At 40.2% G+C, this 20,544-nt stretch overlaps 1 protein-coding gene across 1 annotated transcript in view; it reads right to left on the bottom strand.

Annotated features, from left to right (window-relative positions):
• Positions 1-20,544, bottom strand: part of astn1 (astrotactin 1) — a gene marked incomplete at its 5' end in the record, with an annotated part of 409,253 nt that overhangs the window by 285,355 nt on the left and 103,354 nt on the right. Inside the window, 2 exons of the mRNA XM_084545838.1 lie at positions 2,303-2,452; positions 4,109-4,258. Coding sequence (XP_084401964.1) covers positions 2,303-2,452; positions 4,109-4,258 — 300 coding nt within the window. The remainder of the gene's footprint in view (positions 1-2,302; positions 2,453-4,108; positions 4,259-20,544) is intronic.

Genomic DNA, 20,544 nt, shown 5'->3' with positions numbered 1-20,544 from the left:
AAAGCCCTGTCCTAACCCAAGCATATTTAATGACTTCTTGGCAGGCTCTGCGTGCCCTAGTTAGTGCCATCTCCTTTGATGATCCCTTTAGAACTAGAGCACATGCTGCATTTGGCTGGACACATCTACTTAATGGTATAAAGTCATACAATTGGTGGACACCTTTGTTTTGCTACACTGCTTTTTTTTCCTGTCTTTTATGTCCTACCTGATGTGTCCACCAACCATAGGAAGCCTGACAAACATCCCCACCCCACAAATGTTTTGTGGCAGAAAGTTGGCCGGGAGTCACTCCGTTGGGAAGTGCTTATGCTCCGGAAAAGATCTGCCAGGGCAATGGAATAGTTTGGGTTTTATGTGTGACGGACAGGGGAGTAACAGCGACATAGTCATACTGCTCACACATCTGAGCTCCGTGGAGTTGACTTTGTTTACAACAAAACGATTCTTATTGGTGGCACGACAATCAAGTTGCGCGAAGAAATATTTTTCCCTCCGTTTTCTGCCTGTAATATACAGTTGAATGTACTAAATGAATAAGTAAGAACCTGGAGCCAGCTTGATTCAGGATTTCATCATCACATCAAGTGTGACTCTCACAGGAAGCCCTGTATGCCTGAATGGACTTCCAAAGCAGAATCAGTGGAGTGGGAAAGTGGCTTAATACCTGATTTAAAGAACACTGTGCAGCACTTCAGTCCATGTCTGAATAGGTCTGTTTGGCGGAATATCTGTCAGAATATCATTAACAAAGAATAAAAAAAAGTTTCATGACATATCCAAAACTATTTAGAAAAGATTCTTCTGTCATACTATGGTCCTATATCATCGTCTTCTAGTACTCTGACATTCCTCTAAAAGGATATTTTTTTTATTCGATACAGACTTTCTCTTACTTACTTCCCAGTTTTCTCTTAAGACTTATTTGGGGCAGATGTAAAGTACTAAAAATATGATTTAATCTGACCACCAGAAGACAATAAACATGGTAAACCTGCTAAATATCAGCTGTGATATTCTAAGTGTTCTGATGTTTTTCTCAACTAACTCTTTGCTTGTTTGTCATCGGCTAAAAGCTTCATGGATTTATCCATTCCTTTCACTCACTAGCAACTGCCATACCACCTCCAATGATGTTTCTTCAGATTCTATGAGTGAGTCTAAATTGCCCATGTTCTAGTCGGGGAAAAAGACTGAGAGTGACATGAATCAGAGGTCCTTAGCTGCTATCAGTATGAACATGTTCTGCACCAGTAGGCCACAGTGGAGTTTTAGAATTGTCAGCATATCCAGTCAGAGATGACGGACACTGGCCAGTTGGTGACAGAGAAAAGTTTGTTTCCTCATTTGTTATGTATCTTGAATAGCAGTACATATTGTTACACCGTGTAAACAGACAACTTCTTCAAATGATTACTTTCCATGATGTGATAGGCGAGGAGAAAGGTGTGACTCTACATTCCTGAGCCTTTCTTTGCAATGTTTGAAGGCAGACACATGCGCAGCTGTTGGCATTAATAGCTTTTCCCCCAGTGGTGGAATCCAGATTTTCATTTGATTCGCTGTGACATCAAATCAAGTGTGATGAGATTGTGCAGACATTTATGGAAACATTCTAAATCGATCCCAGTTTTGTAATTCAACAGGCAAATTTGCAATCTTTCATCTCTCCTTTCAAAGTTCCCTCCCTGGACGCTTCCCTGGAATTTTAATATCTCCCTGGCAGGCCGGTGTGTACCACCGGAAAACAGCAGTGCTCCGAATCAAATCAGACCTCCGGATGATAGATGAGTGAGCCTAGTCACAGTCTATAATGTATCTGGACTGCCAGCTCACTCCTGTGACAGCTGAAAAATGCCAATGAGCCAGCAGGAGCCAGCGCTTGGAACTGGTGGTGCTTTTTTTTTTTGTTTGTTTTTCTGCAGGTGCCACATTGAAATTCATTAGTGAGGTGGTTGTACAAATAAAAAAAACTAGGAGGGGAATAGGGATGCAGGGTTTGCTGCAGGTGGTCACTACAACCTAGCCTCAATGTGCTCTGATGCTTTGAGGGCACATCTGTTGTGTGGTGTGACATGGGAAGCCCAGGGAGGGGGTGGTCGACCTGGCATTTACCTTTGTCTTTGAGAGAGCAAAGGAAATCAGCAGCTCGACCACAAAGCACACGGACTCGGTATGGGATAAAGCTGAACTCCCCAGAGAGCAGCATAAAAATGCCAGCTCAGCCCCATGGGGCTTTAAGTGTCCAGAGGGGTGCTTGGAAAGGCTGCATTCACAACCTGGGGCTGGTGTAAAGCCTTACCATCAGCGATGAGGTGCTCCGGGACGTGTAAGATTACGCGGACCGAGAGGCTGCAGGAGAGGTGAGAGGAGTAAACCAGGCCGATCACGCAGCTGATGACACTGATCAGAGTCAGGGTGGTCTTATTGATGGGGCTCCGCGGGGAACCTGCTGCTGGGGACAAACAAGCGGGGAGGGAATGGGGGAGGAGGGAACAACAAGTGGTGGAGATATATGAAGCAGTGACCGTGCTTTATTCCCCTGCAACCCCTTCATGCCATACATACAAGCACACATCACATCCCACAACCTGCACATGGAGACATTTTACAAACAAGCCAAAAAAAAGGGCTTAGCGCCCATGAAAAGGACCTTTGGATCAAAAACCTCAAGCCTCCGGGAGGTTCAGACGAGGTATGGCTCGGTGGCACAGGAATAAGGTTTTACCTTTGAAGGGTATTAACATCCACGCTGGGATGTGTGAGGGGGAAAAAAGGAGACACGGGGCTGAATAAAAACAGTTCAGAGGTTGTTTTGCAACCTTCCCTCTTTCCCCTGCCTCTCCCTCTCTGCCAGAGTCTGAACGCTTCCCTTATCTCTTTTGCGCCAGAGTGCGACGCGAAAAAGTGTGAAACGGGACCTCATACCCACAGGGGCATGCATACATGCACACACACAGCACACAGAAAAAAAAAATTCAAACAGTGACCTTGAACATAACCTTCGCGCTTTGTTTAAAGTGGCTATTTTTTCACTTGCAGAATAACTCTAGATTACATTGTCACTTTTAAATTACTCTGGCAGAACTTTCTCATTCAAAAGCTGCCCAAGGCAGTCCTTTAAACAAAAGCCAAAGTAGAAAGATGACCTATCCTATTATGTATGAAGCTAGTTTATTTAATCAGGCGACACACCTAGAAACTGGATGCGGGGCATAATTCCACCTCTAGGACTTCTGTTTCGAAGTTCATTCCCCCCCCCCCCCCCCCCCCCCCATATTACAGAGTTTATTTTCAGAAGACAATTGGCTATTGTATAAAATATTTCAAATCTTCTTATCCTTCTCTCATCATTCCTTCGATGTGAAGAAATACTTTTGGTCGTGCCTCGTGAATCATCCTTGGATCTAAACAACATAGTTAGGACAGTGTTGCAGCCACTTCATTCTATTCTTGAACCTCGCTCTAATTAAAGGTGTTGGCTGCACTTCTGGAGGCATCGCCGTGTTTGTGACACCTGTGCACATGACGGGGGAATAATTGGCTTGGAGGCGTCGTAAAGGCTTGTAACGCCTTCTGACAGCAGCTATTATTTTGAGGGCATTGTGTTTTTATTTATTTATTTATTTTATTTTTTACACACCCCATTACTGTACATCAAAGCTGCAAGGACATGGCATGCTGACAGATACAACGTGCTGCACCACTTCACTTTGACGGCATTTGCACAGAATCCTCCTTGGAAATAATATTTTCGTGTAATATTATTTCAAAAGAATGGTGTTGTTCATGTCGTGAGATGAGGCTAATATCGAAATATCCTGCAAAACCTAAAACCTTTGATCTCGTCATCTTGTTTGATTTCAGTAAACAAGATCGGATATGCAGATGCATTGAGATCAGCTTCACATGCTCACAACCACTGTACGCACGCTTACGTATACAACATATGCACGGATTCTATGTGTTTCCTTCAGGAGTCATACACAACACTAGTACCATCAATCTGCAGTATGCACTGGAAAAGTTACTGGTCATGCGTCGTGGTGAGAGCAATACCATCAGTCGGCGGGGTAAACTGTCTGTAGGTGTTAAGAGTCCTCCTTACCCCCTGAGCCCCACGCGCTGTTGGCGTTACCATTTCTCATACCTCGACTCCGGCGGCGACTGCGGTTTGGATCGGTGTAAAAGGCCAGCTGAGGCTCGCTGTCTGCCTCCGTCCCAGAATCCCCGTCTGGGTTCAAGAAAGTTGAACCCGCTGTTGGATTCACACAAAAAAAATACACCTCCAATGAAAAAAAAAAGGTTCTGGACCTATGATGGGGACTTTCTCCTCTGGTGAGTTGGCAGCCAGAACCTAACATGAACCCAGTGATGGATCAGAGCCTTAAAGTTTTCTTCAATCAGTGTGTAGGCTAGTGCAGATGGAAATGCAACGTATTACGTATCACTGCTTAAAAAACGTATTCCTTCAGCATACTTGGTTTTTGCTGCATGGCCTCCAGGGGAGTGCGGTATAAATGAAGCAGACTTTAAGCCTTGCAGAATGAAACCTTCACAGTGGAGACACTAAACAGATTTAGCCTAAAAAGTACAGGACTAATTTAGAATATTCATTTAGGTGCGGTAGTTTTGGGGTTGTGCTTTCGTACATGCCGGTTCACTGACATGGCTGACTGGGCAATATAATAGAACTGAGCTATTGTCAGTGCCACAGGTGTGGAGTAACCCGTGCATTCCCTGATACGAGTCAAAATGGAAAAGAAGCACTGATATGACAGTTTACAAAATGAAGTTGCAGGTGTGAGTTAGAGCAACTGGGAAATGGTCAGTCATTATGTACTGTACTCTACAGTACAGTACAATACATCTTTTTCTTCTTCTGTAAAACAATCCAGTGATTTGAAGATTTATCTCATCACCTCCTTCATATTTTACTGAAAGAGTGAACTATGTGGCTAAGGACCCAGTCACAACTGCGTGTACTGTATATACTTTTTTGAAGAATTCCTGAAATCAATACAGTAAGGGCACACGGTTTTTCATTTATAAATAAACTTTAATAAATTTGACAAACGGAAATTCCGACTTGGCAGTGTGCAATGGAAACAACCAAAAAACAGCTGATGTTGCTTAGTTTATGCAACAATATGTGATTCATTTCACTGTGCCACTTTGTAGTGGAGCTGAGCTCTCTCTGGCTGTGTGCTAGTTTTTTTTTTGTTGTTGTTTTTTTAGAGGGTATTATTACTTATTTTTGTGTTTTTAGAATAAAATAAAATGCCACCTGTTATAAGAAAAAAAAAATATGTTATTAATGTTATAATATGTTTTCTCACTCCTGCTTGAGTTCATCAGATCTGTGTAAATTTTATGTCTTATTTCTTGTTGCTTCTTCTGTCTGTCTTTGACTTTATCAAAAATAGCCCACAGGCACACAAAGCACACATAAATTACATGAGTTTTTCCTCTTGGTATTGAAAACTATTTAGTAAATTAAGCGAGCAAACCTAAAGTGTGGTGTCTGACAGCTCTTGTTAACACCTTTCCATTTAGAAACAACTGTCTTGACTGAAGAGGTGACGCCTCTAAAGTTTACACAGAAGTGTCAGCTTTGAGTGGGAGCGTTGTATAATCCACTTATTAGATTTAAGACAGATTTGTCATCTTGTTCTTGCTCTGTCAAACTCCTAGCTTCTCTGATTTGTGTTGTCGTGATGTCAAGTTACTGATTCGTCATTCAGTCTAGAGGACGTCAGGAGACAGTGGAAGCTGTCCATCAGTAACACTTAAGAGTCCAAGGTGACCAATAGCCTAAAACCCCAAAATATGAAATATGTGATGTCATAAAATAGAAAATTATGATCGTCCCCACATTTGAAAGGACGGAGCAACAAATATTAGACTTTTTTTTACATTTTTATATTTCCATGCAGAAATCTTACATTTCACATGATGTCAATTTGTTGAACAATGATAACATTTCAAGTGACAACTTCACACAGTTTTGTCTTCAAAACAGGTGGCATTAACTGATTTGATGTTTTGTTGTTTGGCAGCATTTAGAGGAATCTAGATATCATTTCCATCCATATTATTGCACCTTATCATTTATCCTTCTTATGTATATAGTGTATATTTACTTCCTTTTCTATTTCTTGTGGATTTGTACATATGCAAATTTTGTATATATACATATATGTTTTGATTATACTACTGTATTTTATTTATTTCCTTATTATTTTATTTTATTTTATTAAATGTTTTTATTATTATTTTAACTGTCTTACAGTTTTTTATTATTATTTTATGTGCAACAGAGCTACTCTGAACAAGCAATTCCCTTGTGCATCAGTAAAATCTATCCAAGTCTAAGTAGCATTACCTCAAAGTTAACTCTTATAAAAAAAATACATAGATGAAAATGAGACGGCGTGAAATGGAAAACAGGAAACACTGATCGACACAACATATATTTGGATGTGATTCCAACATGACTCCTGCTTTATCCCTCTACTGGTTTTTGTGTTTGTTTTCTCTCTTTTTTTTTTTTTATCTTGTCTTGCACTTAAAGTCCCCATGAAATAAATTGTGAAATGTTTTTATATATGACTGACAAAATAAATAAATAAAAATACTGAATGGTGTTAAGAAGTTTGCCAGTTTCAGCAAAATTATTCAAAATAGGCGATGACTCATCCTGCACTGGGGGGCGTATGCTAACTTTACAACCAATGAAATGGTTTGTCAAAATTGCGACAAGGGCAGGGGATGGATCCCAAGTTTTTTTTTTCTTTCCCCCACAGGAATAAGCGAAAGAAGAAAAGAATGGCAACGCACATTGCAAAACAAATGGGAGAATGCATGGCTTTGTTAAAGAGAGCAATTCCATTCAGTGGTAAAAATCTGTAATGAATGGAACTTGACTGTTTGTTTGTCACTTAAAGCTACTGTCTGGGGATGAGGACTGGTGTTAACAAGTATGTACAAACACTTTGAAAAACAAACTGCTCTTACACTAAAACGTGACTATAATGCAATTGCTGTAGCCAAGGGATTGGCTAAATTTAGAGAACATGTATTGAAGCTTGTCTTACAAGTATTAGCGGATTGCGAATGACAAAGTGAGGGGGAAAAAAATCCATCAAACCGGCCAAGATTTGCTGCCTCAGCGGGATATATGTGAATCGAAATAAAATTCATGCTAACGTTGCTCTGTGACAACAGCTTTCAAAAATCCCCAACCAAGAGGCGGCGTTTGATTAAACTGGAGACGATCCCTTAGAAACAATGGGGGAATGAGAACACAGTTGGCAGCAGTGTCAATGTGACAAACTGAGAAGGACTTTTTCATGACAAGCAGCTTCATCAGCTTTTTGTATTGTTGGTTTTGGAACAATATGCGCTGAAGATATGAATGTGTAGCGTAAATATTATTGGCAGCCATGACTATCTGACAGCACAGATGTTGGCGTTGCCTAACTTCACAAGTGGGAAGCCTTTTTTTTTATTTGATGCCATTGTTTCAACAGCATTTCGCACGACTGATTTAATAATAAAGCAATATTCACTGCACACTTTCCCCCCAGACATCTTTGCTGGCAGGGAATAAAGTCCTCTGGAACGTTATTCATTGTGCTATTAAAACTCTGCAGTGAAGATACTATGAATAAGATCCTCCTTCACTAAAAAGGGGAAGAAGATGGTTCTAGGCAACAGAAAATACTTTCTAGTAACTGCAAAGAAATAAAAAACAAAGGCATCAGCTATAGTCCAAAATTCAACATGCAGGCCGATTTTGATAATATGTGAGACAAAAATATTTGAACAAAAAGAGATGTCTTATAACACCATATTCTAAATTTCATGAAAATTTAATTCCTCTAAAATGACTCAATTGTCTTCTTATGTTTGGTCTTTGGTTATTATATCACAGCCTCAGTATTAACAATCGTTCTGTTGTTAATATTATTCTACTGCTATTGCTAACACTAATTCACAAATAGCAGTAGTTTTGACACTAAAGGACAAGTTTTTATTATGTGATCTACCATTTAGATGAAATAATTTATCTCTATTGTTGGGTTGTTTGTTTCAGATACAATAGAGATAAATTATTTCATCTAAATGGTAGATCACATAATAAAAACTTGTCCTTTAGTGTCAAAACTACTGCTATTTGTGAATATAAATGGCAAAACTGAGAAATGAAATCAAATACAACAGTGGGGAAGTTGAATGAGCCAAAGCCATATCCACTTTATTCCACCATTTGCTCTCTGCAGCTATCATGGAGAACAGATGAAAGTAAACACTGCAATTGAAACAATCTCATATTTAGAAATGAAACAAGCAAACTCATCCGGCTGTGACTGGACGCGTGTTAAATAAGTACCCACGTGCCCTTCCGCCCTTCACAGAGTGAAGAGAGCAGAACACAGCCTCATTGGATATGTCTAGTTTCTACTATATACAGTATAGAGAGAGACACTATATATGGCAGTACTATGCATCAAGTAGATATCAAAACATTAGAGAATCGACAAAGTAATCTGAATTCCCTCTGTGGAAAACATGAATACCTGAACCTAATCTGATGCAAAGCAATCCTTTCAATAGTAGAGACGATGCTAGTGGAAAAGTCAGGGGAATCAGCAAAGACGGTAGCCTTCATTCTGCCACAATATAAAATAAAACAAAGAATAAATCCATATGTATGTAGAAAAGTGTCTTTCCATAAGATTGACAATATATGGAAATGAATGATAATTCATTGCAATTCATTCATACAAATAAGAACCGAGGCCTTTCAGAGATGGTTTCTCTTTGCTGCATATAATATTATGCATGCTTTATATCATGTGTGGTCAGAATATCAGTCCTTCTGGGCCTGGAAGAATAAACCCTAAGCACATGACAACACTGCAAAATACAGTATTTGTTGTATAAAACAGTCATCCACTTCAAAAAGCCTGCAAAACATATAGCCGAGAACAAACAGCAAGTGTGTTAAACCTGCGACTCTTCTGCAAATCATACACTCTGCCTTGTGTTCTCATCAACTACGTACGCTAAAAGGTTCCAAGTTCACCGCTAGCAGTTTGTCCTAAAATGACCAACAGAAAGCTTTTAAATATAAGAGCAATCTCAAGCAAGCACTATATTACCTGAGTTTACTAAGGCCAATCTGAAAAGAAGTGGTGAACAGGATGTGCTCCATATCCCCAAACATTACTTGAATGGACTGAGGGGCAGAAAAGGTCATGTGGGCCAGTTGTGCCTTCCAAGTTCTGACAAAAAGAAGGTCATCGATCCTGGACGCATTTAAATGAGACTTCGGTACAGGGTAGTCTGCTCAAATATGAAGCAATGACATCAAAGAAGGCGGTCCTGATTAGAGATACAGATCATGTGCGAGCATGTCCCTTAGACTGATTGGATCCTGTGAGAGTACAGGCAGCTGACTAAGTTGAAGGAATTAGCAGAGCTGAAGATCGCTGAGGATAAAAATGTCAGAGCAACAAACATGGATACTAAAAATCATCCCGTACTGAGGAACTGTCACATTCAGGCAGGATCGATGAAAGGAGCTGAGAAACACCATCTCTAAAACACTTCTGTGTACTTAACGCAAGAGCTTTAAACTCCCTTAAATCCAAAAAGTTTGCTTGAAAAAAAAGGATGTAGCATTCAAGTAAAACTTCAGTCGGGATTTGGTTCTGGATCGCCGTTTTGGGTCTGTGATTGCCATTTCTTTAATCTGTAGACATTAAGTTTGACTTAATGGGCTTCAAATTAATGAACATATTATTGATTCATTTGTTGAACTGATAATTCAAGAACATACGGAAAGAAGAATAATCAGTTCTGATGGCACGTGGTGATAACCATGACTCAGACTTTATGTCCAGGTGAAAATCAAAGATGTACTCAGAAAAGCAGTTAAAGAGGAATAATTAGCAAGTTCTTGTCACTGTGTAGCCATGCATGATACGATGGGCGGTAACATTGCTCTGCAGGGTTGTCATGACACCACTTGATTCTGGACTGAAATATCTCAAAAACTATTGCAGGCCATATTCCTAGTGACTTTGGTTTAGGAGCAAGCATTAGCATGCTAACACATTTAACTAGGGTGCTTGAAAATTTCACGTATCTCACAATTATACACAGTAAGATACATCCTAGCCACCAGCATGTCACAGTGCACATGTTCCTCATATTTTAGTTCAAAAGCCCGCTGTGCCTAATCATTCTCACAGATGTATTTATGCGCATCCCGACAGTCAGTGTACGTAAGGTGTAAGCGAGCGACTGACTGCATTAATCACGTCTGTTGGAGTGTGCCATTATATCTACGTTCAGCTCAGCCTCGGAACCCACCGGCAACTCTGCTTCTCAATTTGTGCCGCTTCTATTCACAGTTCTTCATTTGCTTTAAGTGCAGTTCTGACGATTCTAAACTTAGTTTCATGTCTCTGTGAATACAGTCAGACCTACTGCTTGACAAATGAGTGGAGTGAATCAGGATTACTGAAACATTTCATGTCAATCAACCGATGTATTCAAGCAAACTTACGAAATGTTACCTAAAGAGAAGAATCACAAATCTCTAACTGTTAACGGATAATTTTATGTATTTATTTTTTGGTAAACACTAGTATTGTACTGAAAATCTGCATCATCAATGAATGATTTCCAGCCTATTCATTACAGAACATTTTAAAATTCCACTCATAATAGTTTAAAGCAAATTTTTAGCACTACTAATAGTCTGAAAAACTCTAATGATGAGGTCAACTCAAGTAGACCACAGGTAACAGTATTTCAGAGAAATTCCATTCACATTTTCATCTTCACAGCTACAAGAAAAGGCTCTTTAAACACCTGAATAGAGCAGAGCTGTCAAGGGCGGCTTTGAGTTTCAAAGAGAAGAGAACATTAACACGGCTACACTGTAATGGATCCACACTAAAATAACCTGGAAGCAGTTCAAAGTGCAACAGCATGTCTTTCTGTGATGAACAAGAGACAGTAAAGAGAAAATGTACCTTACAGCTTCCTCGCTGCATGCTGGCCTATCACAGATATGGAGCTGGGATTTACTAAAAAGACAAATGTTAAAATGAAAAAAATAAAAAAAAGTGATATTAACATATCAAATCTGAGGCGTCACTGAATCAAAGCTTATAAATTCTACAGTCTATGGGGGAGTGTTCTTTTAAATGCTTTCTAAAAAACAAGTCCATGGCATCACAGGGCTCACAGGTTCGGCGCGGTGCTTACAAGTAGTTTTGTTTCATCACTCTCCACGGTTTACTTCAACATCTCTCACCAGGATGGTACTTGAAATGTAACGGTGTGTCCCTTCCTGACTTACAGAGAAGAATTAAAGCGTCTCCTGAGAAATTAAGACTCGGTCACACACAGCAGGCATTTGTCAGTGTTCGCTAAACGGAGGCGCTGTGCTCAGTGTCGCCATGCAGACAGGCCCCTCTGAATGTTCACTGCAGGACGCTCACCTGAAAACCAGCATGCACAGCAGACACGAGTACCTCTTGCAAACCAGAAGAAGTTATTATGTCCTGTGCTTCACAACTCTATAAATATGGAGCTGTGCTAGAGCCGGGGAGAAAGAGGGCAACGGCACCAGAATGACAATCCACACGAGAGGAGGGGAGTGGACATATAAACCAACAGGTCACTCCAACAACAAGAGCATTGATATCAAGAACAGCTTTTATGGAAACAATAATTTGAAACAGGATTAGAATCACTCCCATCCTTATTAAATAAATCAAATAAATACACAAGGAAGAAAAAGCAAGTCAACTCACAGAAGCGCTGATTGCTTTTGATTGTTGTTTTTGTTTTTTGTTGTTTTTTTCAGATATTTTTCCATAGGAAAAAAAAATAAAAGATTTAGCTAATTTTTTGCCTTAAATTAATGTGCTTACAGAAAACTTCTCTCACAATGAGGCTGATGAAGAACATTCTCATCAATAGAAAGTGAAATGAAAATCGCTGCAAATGAGATGCTGATTATTCCTCTGAGTGACTCATAAAATCACAAGAAGAACCATCAGAATGCTGCTAATGTTAAAGGCATTCCTGACAAGCGTCAAGGCAGGCAACTCCTTAAGGCCCCGGGCCAGTAGGCGCCCGCCTGAAACAAGCGTGTGCACGACTCTTTAAAGAAGTCGAGCACGACAAATTTATCACTTTGGGAGTGAAAAAAAAAAAGAAAGGAAGAGGAGAAAAGAAAGCAAGAGGGTGGTAAGTGAAGCAGATAATGATTAATACCACATAACTATCTGAATGCTCCTAATCCAGTCTAAACTAAGGGTTAAAGACAATTTAATAGAATAGCGTCCCCCTTGCATTACATTATTTCAGCAGTGTGACCAGCTCCGTTTACCGTGACCAAGTCTAGTGTGTCCGCAGCAAGAGGAAGATGCATATTTGGATCCTGCTGTAAAAATAAAAAAGCTAACTTGCCATAGTCTAGGCAGCAGCACAATTTTAATCCATCGTACTGCTGGAACATTTCATTGTTCCTATCAAATGAAATGCAAATAAAATATCGAAGTGAACGCTATGTTTGAAGTAGAACATTCAATAGTTAAACTCTATAATGTAAAACTCGCCTTTATTAACATGCTACTATTATAAATTCCATATCATACCATATCACTTGGCTTTTTTTCCCCTTCAGGATTATTGCTGTAGTTTCTGACACCAGCTAAAGACAAAAGAGTGTCCCCTACAAACTAAAAGTCTTGCATTCCACGTTTAATTTATTATGTGCAATGCTCATTCCTTGTGAGAACCATTCAATCTCCAATCTGTCATGACCACGACGATGATACTGCACCAGCACAGGTAGATCCCAAGCCCTTTTAAAGAGTCGATGCTAATATGCGTGAGTTAAAATAATAATTATTAAATAATAGTTGTTAATAATCATTAATAAAAAGCATTTTCACCAGTCACATTACATATAAGATAATGAAGATCAATCAGAGGCCCCCTGAAAAGGTTTGCCTAGGGCCCAGATAGACTTAAGAACCGCTTCTAGACTTAGCTAGCTGTTAGCTTTTTTTTATATTCAAATACCAAAAAGTAAATCAAAAAATGTAACTATCAATACTTCATATCAAACAAAAAAATCATAGCTATGAAAAAACTGAACTAATGAAGTTAGTTCCCACACAGCTGACTTCTAAATATACAAGCATAAATAACCGCTAAGTCATTAGGAAACACAATGGATGTCTGTCCATGTGTCCAAACCGATAAATTAGTATGGTTAAATCACCACTACATACATACTGTACTCAAGAGCTGTGTACAAATGAGCAGTCTTTACCATATGCTGAGGCTATGTCAACAGTAAAACCATGCAGTTTGACTTATGCAAAATCCAGAGTACATCTGTGTCTCTCTGACTAAGAAAGAACAATGATGGATTCAGTCCAAGAGACGGTGCTATGCAAGGTTCATTGCTCAGTAGAATCAGTAACTGTATAAGGAAAAAAGAGAACAAATGCACTGGATGTGATAGCATACAGTATGAATATGAAGGAATGAATTCAGTGTTTGAAGGCACTACAGCACCATGAGACAGTTTCTAGCCTGCGGCCAACGCTCATTTTTGTTTAACCACAGAACCCTGCAACTTTGATTTTGCTGCTACAATAAACTGACAAGGAGTCAGTGTTAGCACTAAAACTGATGTCATTTGCAGCTGTAGTGCAATGTAGCCAATGTTGCTATATAGACCCGGGTGTATGGCACAGCAGACACCAGCACCCAGGTATCCATAGCCAACAATGCTATTTGCACACAGCAGAAAGGCTTTCTAATGCGTGGTTAACAGTGTGGGTTCATTTCAACTATTGAGGCACTATTGAACATTAATGCAAAATAGTGCACAATAAACACTGCCCCGGGCAATAAACAAAAAGTGTTTACAGTACTGTTTAACCAAATGAGCCGAATTCTGACTGCACAGTCGAGCAGAACGCGCAAATCAATAATTTATGTGGGAAGATGATTGTTTTCAGCTCTGGGGTGCTTATTTTTTATTCCCTCCATGACACCATGCCATTTGGTGAATATTGTTTGGTAAAGAAATACAAAGGCTAGTATTAGTAACATTTAAAATCATGGATTTTCCTTTTAGTTTTGGTGTAGCAGAAAATGAGAATCAAATTTACCCCGTCCCCCCTCAAAAAAAACCCTGATGTTCTGTTGTGTCCCTCAAGAGCTTACAATAATGATTTGGCAGCTTCCTACTCTCTTTGTTTTAATTAAATTTACAAAATGTGAGAAGATTCGACAACACAATATGTGACGAGGCGCTTTATTTTTCCAACTGGGGACCAAACAATGAGAACAAGAGGGGCTCCAGAAGGAACAGCAATGTCTTTCTAAGCATTGCCTTCAGATGATTGCTCATATAGCGTGACCCGACTTTATTCGCTCCAATTATCCAAATCACTTTTATGTTTAATTTTTAGACCAAGGCAAAAACAGTCAAAGTAATAATATTTTGGCAGTTGCATGGCAGGCTTATGATTTGAATTCACGAATACAAAATCTAACCAAGAGTGGAAATAAATGGATTGGTGGAATATTTCCATTGTAAAGCCCACAGAAAGAACCTTTATATTATTGGATAACAATTATCTTAATGCATTTCAGTTAGGTCTACCAGGTTCAAATGTCTCTGTTGTTATGCGTGGGTTACTGAAACAGCTGAATACAACAAAGCTGTATTCTTTGTCGGGTAGTCGAGAATACTGATATGCATATCCCTAGGTTTGATGCTAATATATGGCTTTTCTTTCTTTGTGCCCCTGTCTCTTCACTACAGTTCAACAGCTGCTTCAAGACCAGTGCAGCCTTTAAATGAAACCCAGAATGGCAATGATGTCAGTAGCGCAGACTTACAGAACACAGCTCATGGGTGTAGCCAAACCTAGTATAACCAGCACTGACAACAACATAGAACTGAAAATATATAGTTTGTTTTTCCTTTTTCTAGCTTTTCTATGCTATGTCTTGTGAAAGCATGCCAGATTCACCTACCAGCAACAGTCACAGGTGAAATGATTAACATCAATACAGGCTCCTCCAGTTGGCTTATGCTGCCTCACTGATATGGCTTAATGTTAATAATCTTAATAGCCCCACCTGCATGTACTGTCAACAACCTGTAAATATACTTGTCAACCCTTGTTATACACCGATCAGGCATAACATTATGACCACTTCCTAATATTTTGTAGGTCTCCCTTGTGCCTCCAAAACAGTTGTGACTCATCAGAGAATGGACATGGGCCTTCTGAGGGTGTCCTGTGGTGTCTGGCAACAGAATGTTGTTAGTGGGGGCCTTTGGGTCCTATGGGTTGAGGGGAGGGGCCTCTGTGGATCATCCCACAGATACTTGATCAGTTTGGGATCTAGTGAATTTGGAGGCCAGGTCAACACCTTGTGCTGTTCTTCATGTTTTTTGAGTTGTTCCTAAACCGTTTTTATGTGTGTGTCTGTGTCAGGCTGCATCCTGCTGGGGATGGCTGCTGCCATCAATGAGTGTCATTGCTATGGGGTGGGGGTGCCTGGTCTGGTCTAGGTGGGTGGTACATGTCTAAGTAACATCCACATGAATGCCAGGTCCAGAGGTTCCCCAGCAGAACACTGAATTGTCACAAGACGGTCAATGTTATTTACTTCTCCTGTCAGTGGTTCTAATGTTGTGGCTGACCGGTGTATGCATGGGTACAATATTCCCAATGGAGCATTAACCCCATCCAACAATTTAGACAACATTAAATATGTATTTATATATGTGTAGGTAAATTGTCCAGTCCACAACTAATTAGGGACAAATTATGCTCCCCCTCAGCAATAATGATCATTAAATACTGATGGGGGGCCCGCAGGCCTGGACCCGCTCTCTTCACTCCGTCCAACATTGCTTTCGCTCATTTGGCAACTTTGGTACTTTTAGTTGCTTTAGAAATAACTCTGGAGTACATTAAATTTGCTGACATATTGAGTGAAGAGAAGCGCTCGGGCATCTTCAGCAAAAAAAGGAAAGAGTCATTACCTTACCTGCCTCTGCCATGCACAAAAGTTGTCCACTGAGGGCACAATAGCTCTGTCTGTGCATATTTCATGACAAAGATGAAAATAGTTGACTGGAAACACCAACTACAGCGACTCAAAACGGCATGAAGCAGATCTAATTGCCTGCTTAGACAGCCTCATTCCTATGCAGCTGGCTTTGTAGCATACTAATCTGTACCTGGAAGCACTACAATTTCAAAAAAGTGTGTGTGTGTGTGTGTAGTGCATTAGGAAGCAAGTCCCTCTGTTTTCACACACCAAGATGATACTACTGATTGAACAATTATAATGAATGCACAGGGATTTTTCCTTCTCTTACTTCCTTCCTGCATATTCTGTGCTTTTACAGAAAGAATAAACATACTGTAACAAAATTAATTGGGAGGAGACCTTTTCTTGTCCGAGCACGGAGCTATAGAGTCAGTGGGTGCTCAGGGAGAACAAAGCAGACCAAGGCCTTGTCCGAACTCTCAAAGTTGAGAGGAAGGGGAAGCGATGAAGACAAAGAGACAAGAGAAGGACTATTGAAGGAAGATAAGGAAAACCCAGAGGCTCTAGATCACTCTGTAAAGGATTTTGAAGTTGGAGATTGCAACAGATGAGATATTTATGCATTACATGGTGGATGTCACACGTGTCTCGCAAAGATCTTTGACCAACGTGCAGTAACTTCATAGCTTAACGTTTCCACATGACATTTAAATCCTATAATTTCTTCTGACAATTTAGGCTGGTATTCCAATCTCGTCTCCTCCAAATTAAGTTTCTATGATTGCATTTTTATTTTTTTTTTGGTCGTTCATGCAGTATGCCAAGGCATAGCCATTGTGTGTTCAGCATCAGCTTGTTTGCAACTTTATAACCTTACCCCTTTACATTAATCAGGCAGCCGTGGCTCAGGTGGTGGAAAGGGTTGTCGACTAATTGCAGGGTTGGACCCCCCACATGCCAGAATGTCCTTCGGCAAGACACTGTAGCCTACAGAGCTGCTTCTGATGGCAGACCAAACGTCATCTCCACCACTACTGATGAGGGAGTATTAGTGAGAATGAGTAAATTAGAAACATTTGTAAGATGCTTTGTACTGGGTGTAGGAGCAAAATATGTTTCACCTGCATAACAAGGATATTGTCTAAATCATTGTCCATGAAGAAATGACTAAGAGAACCGTTTGTGTGCCCTTTGCTTTTCTTATAAAGATTAAGGTCTCAGTACACAGTTACGTTGTCACGGTCCAGCATGTTTTCAACATTGAGGGCTCAGTCATCTTTTAAGAGTAACCTCCATTATACCTGTCAGTCAACCAAACAGACTAGAGGCTAAGCCATGTTTAGTGAGAGCTCTACATTGTGGCAGCTGGATTACTCTAAAAAGTGGGAGGTGGGAGGTTTAAGTCTCATAGAACTGTTTCGGACTGAGTAGACATATGTCTGCATGCGACAGGGTGAACAGCTGCACGGCCAGCCAGTGACATTTTAGTTATCCTCTCAGTCATGACAGTTCTCCTGGCTAGCTAGCTTGCTAACTTGCCTCCTCAGTTTGAGACTTTTACATCATCTTCCTGTTACATTATTTAACTGTGCCATGTAGAGTATCTGCTATTGATCAAAAGCCCAAATTTGTATTTCCGTTTCTTCAGATGAACTCACCATCAAAGATTTATTTGGCCCTTGCAAGCGACTCAATCACTGGTGACAACTATACAGAAGTTAATTTTGCATAGTTTCATACCAAATCATTCATTCATTCATTCATTCATCTTCTGTACCCGCTTATTCCTGTTAAGGGCCGCGGGAGTCTGCTGGAGCCTATCCCAGCTGTCATCGGGCGAGAGGCGGGGTACACCCTGGACAGGTCACCAGTCCATCGCAGGGCCAACACAGGGAGACAGACAACCAGTCACACTCACATTCACACCTACGGCCAATTTAGAATCACCAGTTAACCTAATGAGCATGTCTTTGGACGGTGGGAGGAAGCCGGAGTACTTGGAGAGAACCCACGCAGACACAGGGAGAACATGCAAAATCCACACAGAAAGGCCCAGTCGGCCCATGGATTCGAACCCGGGACCTTCTCGCTGTGAGGCATCAGTACTAACCACCTTGCCACTGTGCCTCCTCATAGCAAATCAAATCAGCTTTATTGGTCATGTACCCATGTACACACATACAGTCAATTTGTTCTCTGCATTGACCCCCTCCACTGGGTCGCCATGTCAGACGCCAGAGCCAGACGCCAGAGTCAGAGTTTGGCAGGGTGGGGGTTTATGTGCTTGCCCAAGGTACCACAGCCATGGACATAGATGGGGTCGCACCAGTCATGGTCCCAAAGCTGTTTATCTAACCAACAGTCCACACCAGAATGCGCCCTTGCAAATATTTGACAAGCCAACACACACACACACACACACACCTCATGTGTTCTGTCTCCTCTGTGTCAGGACACTAGTTGTCCCACACATTCGCTGCACTGAAAAGAATAAGGAGGCTGTTTTTGAGACAACCGTAATGCCAGCTTGAACATGAGCGTTCAACTCTTTCATCATTGTTATAAGTCTCGCAGACTAGTTGGGAAGGCAAACTCTGTTGTCTGTAGTTCACTGCATCCATGTTAAACAATTTCTGGTCACTGGAGTTTTTATTATTCCAACATCCACATTTGGTGCAACCAGCAGTGCCCTATTCTGCTTTCTGTTGGTTGCATTTTCTTTCTGCTCTCCATTATTGATAGGAGCGTTTGCTTTAATGTTCTTTTCCTAGACTCCAATTGTCTGATTTGAGCTATATTCACCGTTGAGAATAGCCATGGTGGCTGCAGGTGTGCACTGAGAGAGTCAAGGTTAAACAAAGACACTAAGAAAAAGAAAGAAATATGCTTTTTTTTAAAAAAAATAAATAAATAAAACAAGAAATTCCTAAGAGTCATGTTGCCTTTGCAGTAATCATGAATGAAATGCAATGAATGAAAGTGACTGACTGGTAGAACAAATACATGAGTGAAATAACATGCACAGATGAATGTGTACTGTGTTGTGTTCCTGTGTTGCAATTACAATCCTCCTGAACGGTTTGAAAAGGACTGAGTTACTGTGCACCGTGCACTTTTTCTTTTGCTGGAAAAATAAGTTTATTTCTCGAGTTTCTTTGCAGCGCCTAACAACACAGAATTGTTTTTAATTGGGCTGAGAATAAAGCATCCGTGCAGCCGAGTATGGAGGAAAGTGAATTATGGTCTGAGGTCAACGGGAAACTTTCAAAATGACATTTTGAAAATGTCGCTGCCTTCTTTTCCTCTTGTTTATCATTTATGGGATAATGTCTCTCTATTTCATCAACTGTAACCTCTCTCTTTCTCTTCATTTCCACTGGTCCTCAATCTCCTCTCATTCAGCACAACTCCTACATTGTCACAGCTCAGGAAGACAGAGGTGAACGAGGGAAAAGATGGGAGTTTGTGATGATGACGGGTGGGTGTCAATTAGCGACACATAAAATACACATGAGGTTTGATAGCAATGGCAATAAGAAAAGAAAAAGTGTTATATTTATGTTATCTCAATAGACGTAGATGATGTATAGGTTTCACATCCATTCCACATTCACACTAAACATTGTTTTTATTTCTTGTCCAAAGGGCATTCATATCTCAGGATCATACGGGTATATATACATCACTGGATTTATCATTAGTGTTCTGCAAAGACCTCATGTATCCAGATTTGACTTTTACAACGTTGCCTTGTGCTCTTTCCCTGTATGATTGATAACTTTTGTCCCACCAGTTGAAAATGTCTCGGGCGTCCTTGGGAGTTTTCCAAAGGGCATTCATGATGCTGTCAATGATTAAACTTGTGGTGGCATTCAGAGACTTTCTGTGACTTCTTGTCGGCAACAAGTCAACTATGAGCGATAAACATGTTTGAGATAACAGAGATGTGCTGCAGAGCATTGATCGCAAAGTTGTGGCAAGATGAACACAAAATATATCAGGTTTCATTTATAATGAGAAATAGGTATTTTTTATTCCTCCATCAAGAATTCATTTGTGGCAGGACTTTTAAGTTGACTCTGTAAGCATCTAGACTAAGATAATGTAATGTAAAAGTCAAACTGAAATAAAAATACATGTTTTAATATGAAATCAATTTTGAAGTGTGTTAGACAACTCAACTCAAAGATGGCGCCTGCTTACTTGGATTAAATTATCCACCTGGGACATGGGTCAATGCTGGGCTGCCAAGTTGGCAACTGTGCTTTGTGGGTTACAGGATATATTTTGTTGCAATACAGTAACTAATCACTGAGGAACTTTCTTAATTCCACATTTTTCCCCATATGGCACATCTGTATAATTTGACTTTGATCAAACTCACAACTAAACTCTGTCCAAATATATCATATAGTCTTT

This window comes from Chelon labrosus, assembly GCF_963514085.1.
Source record: "Chelon labrosus genome assembly, chromosome: 6".
Classification (NCBI taxonomy): Eukaryota; Metazoa; Chordata; class Actinopteri; order Mugiliformes; family Mugilidae; genus Chelon; species Chelon labrosus.
This window is presented reverse-complemented; position numbering and strand designations above follow the sequence as displayed.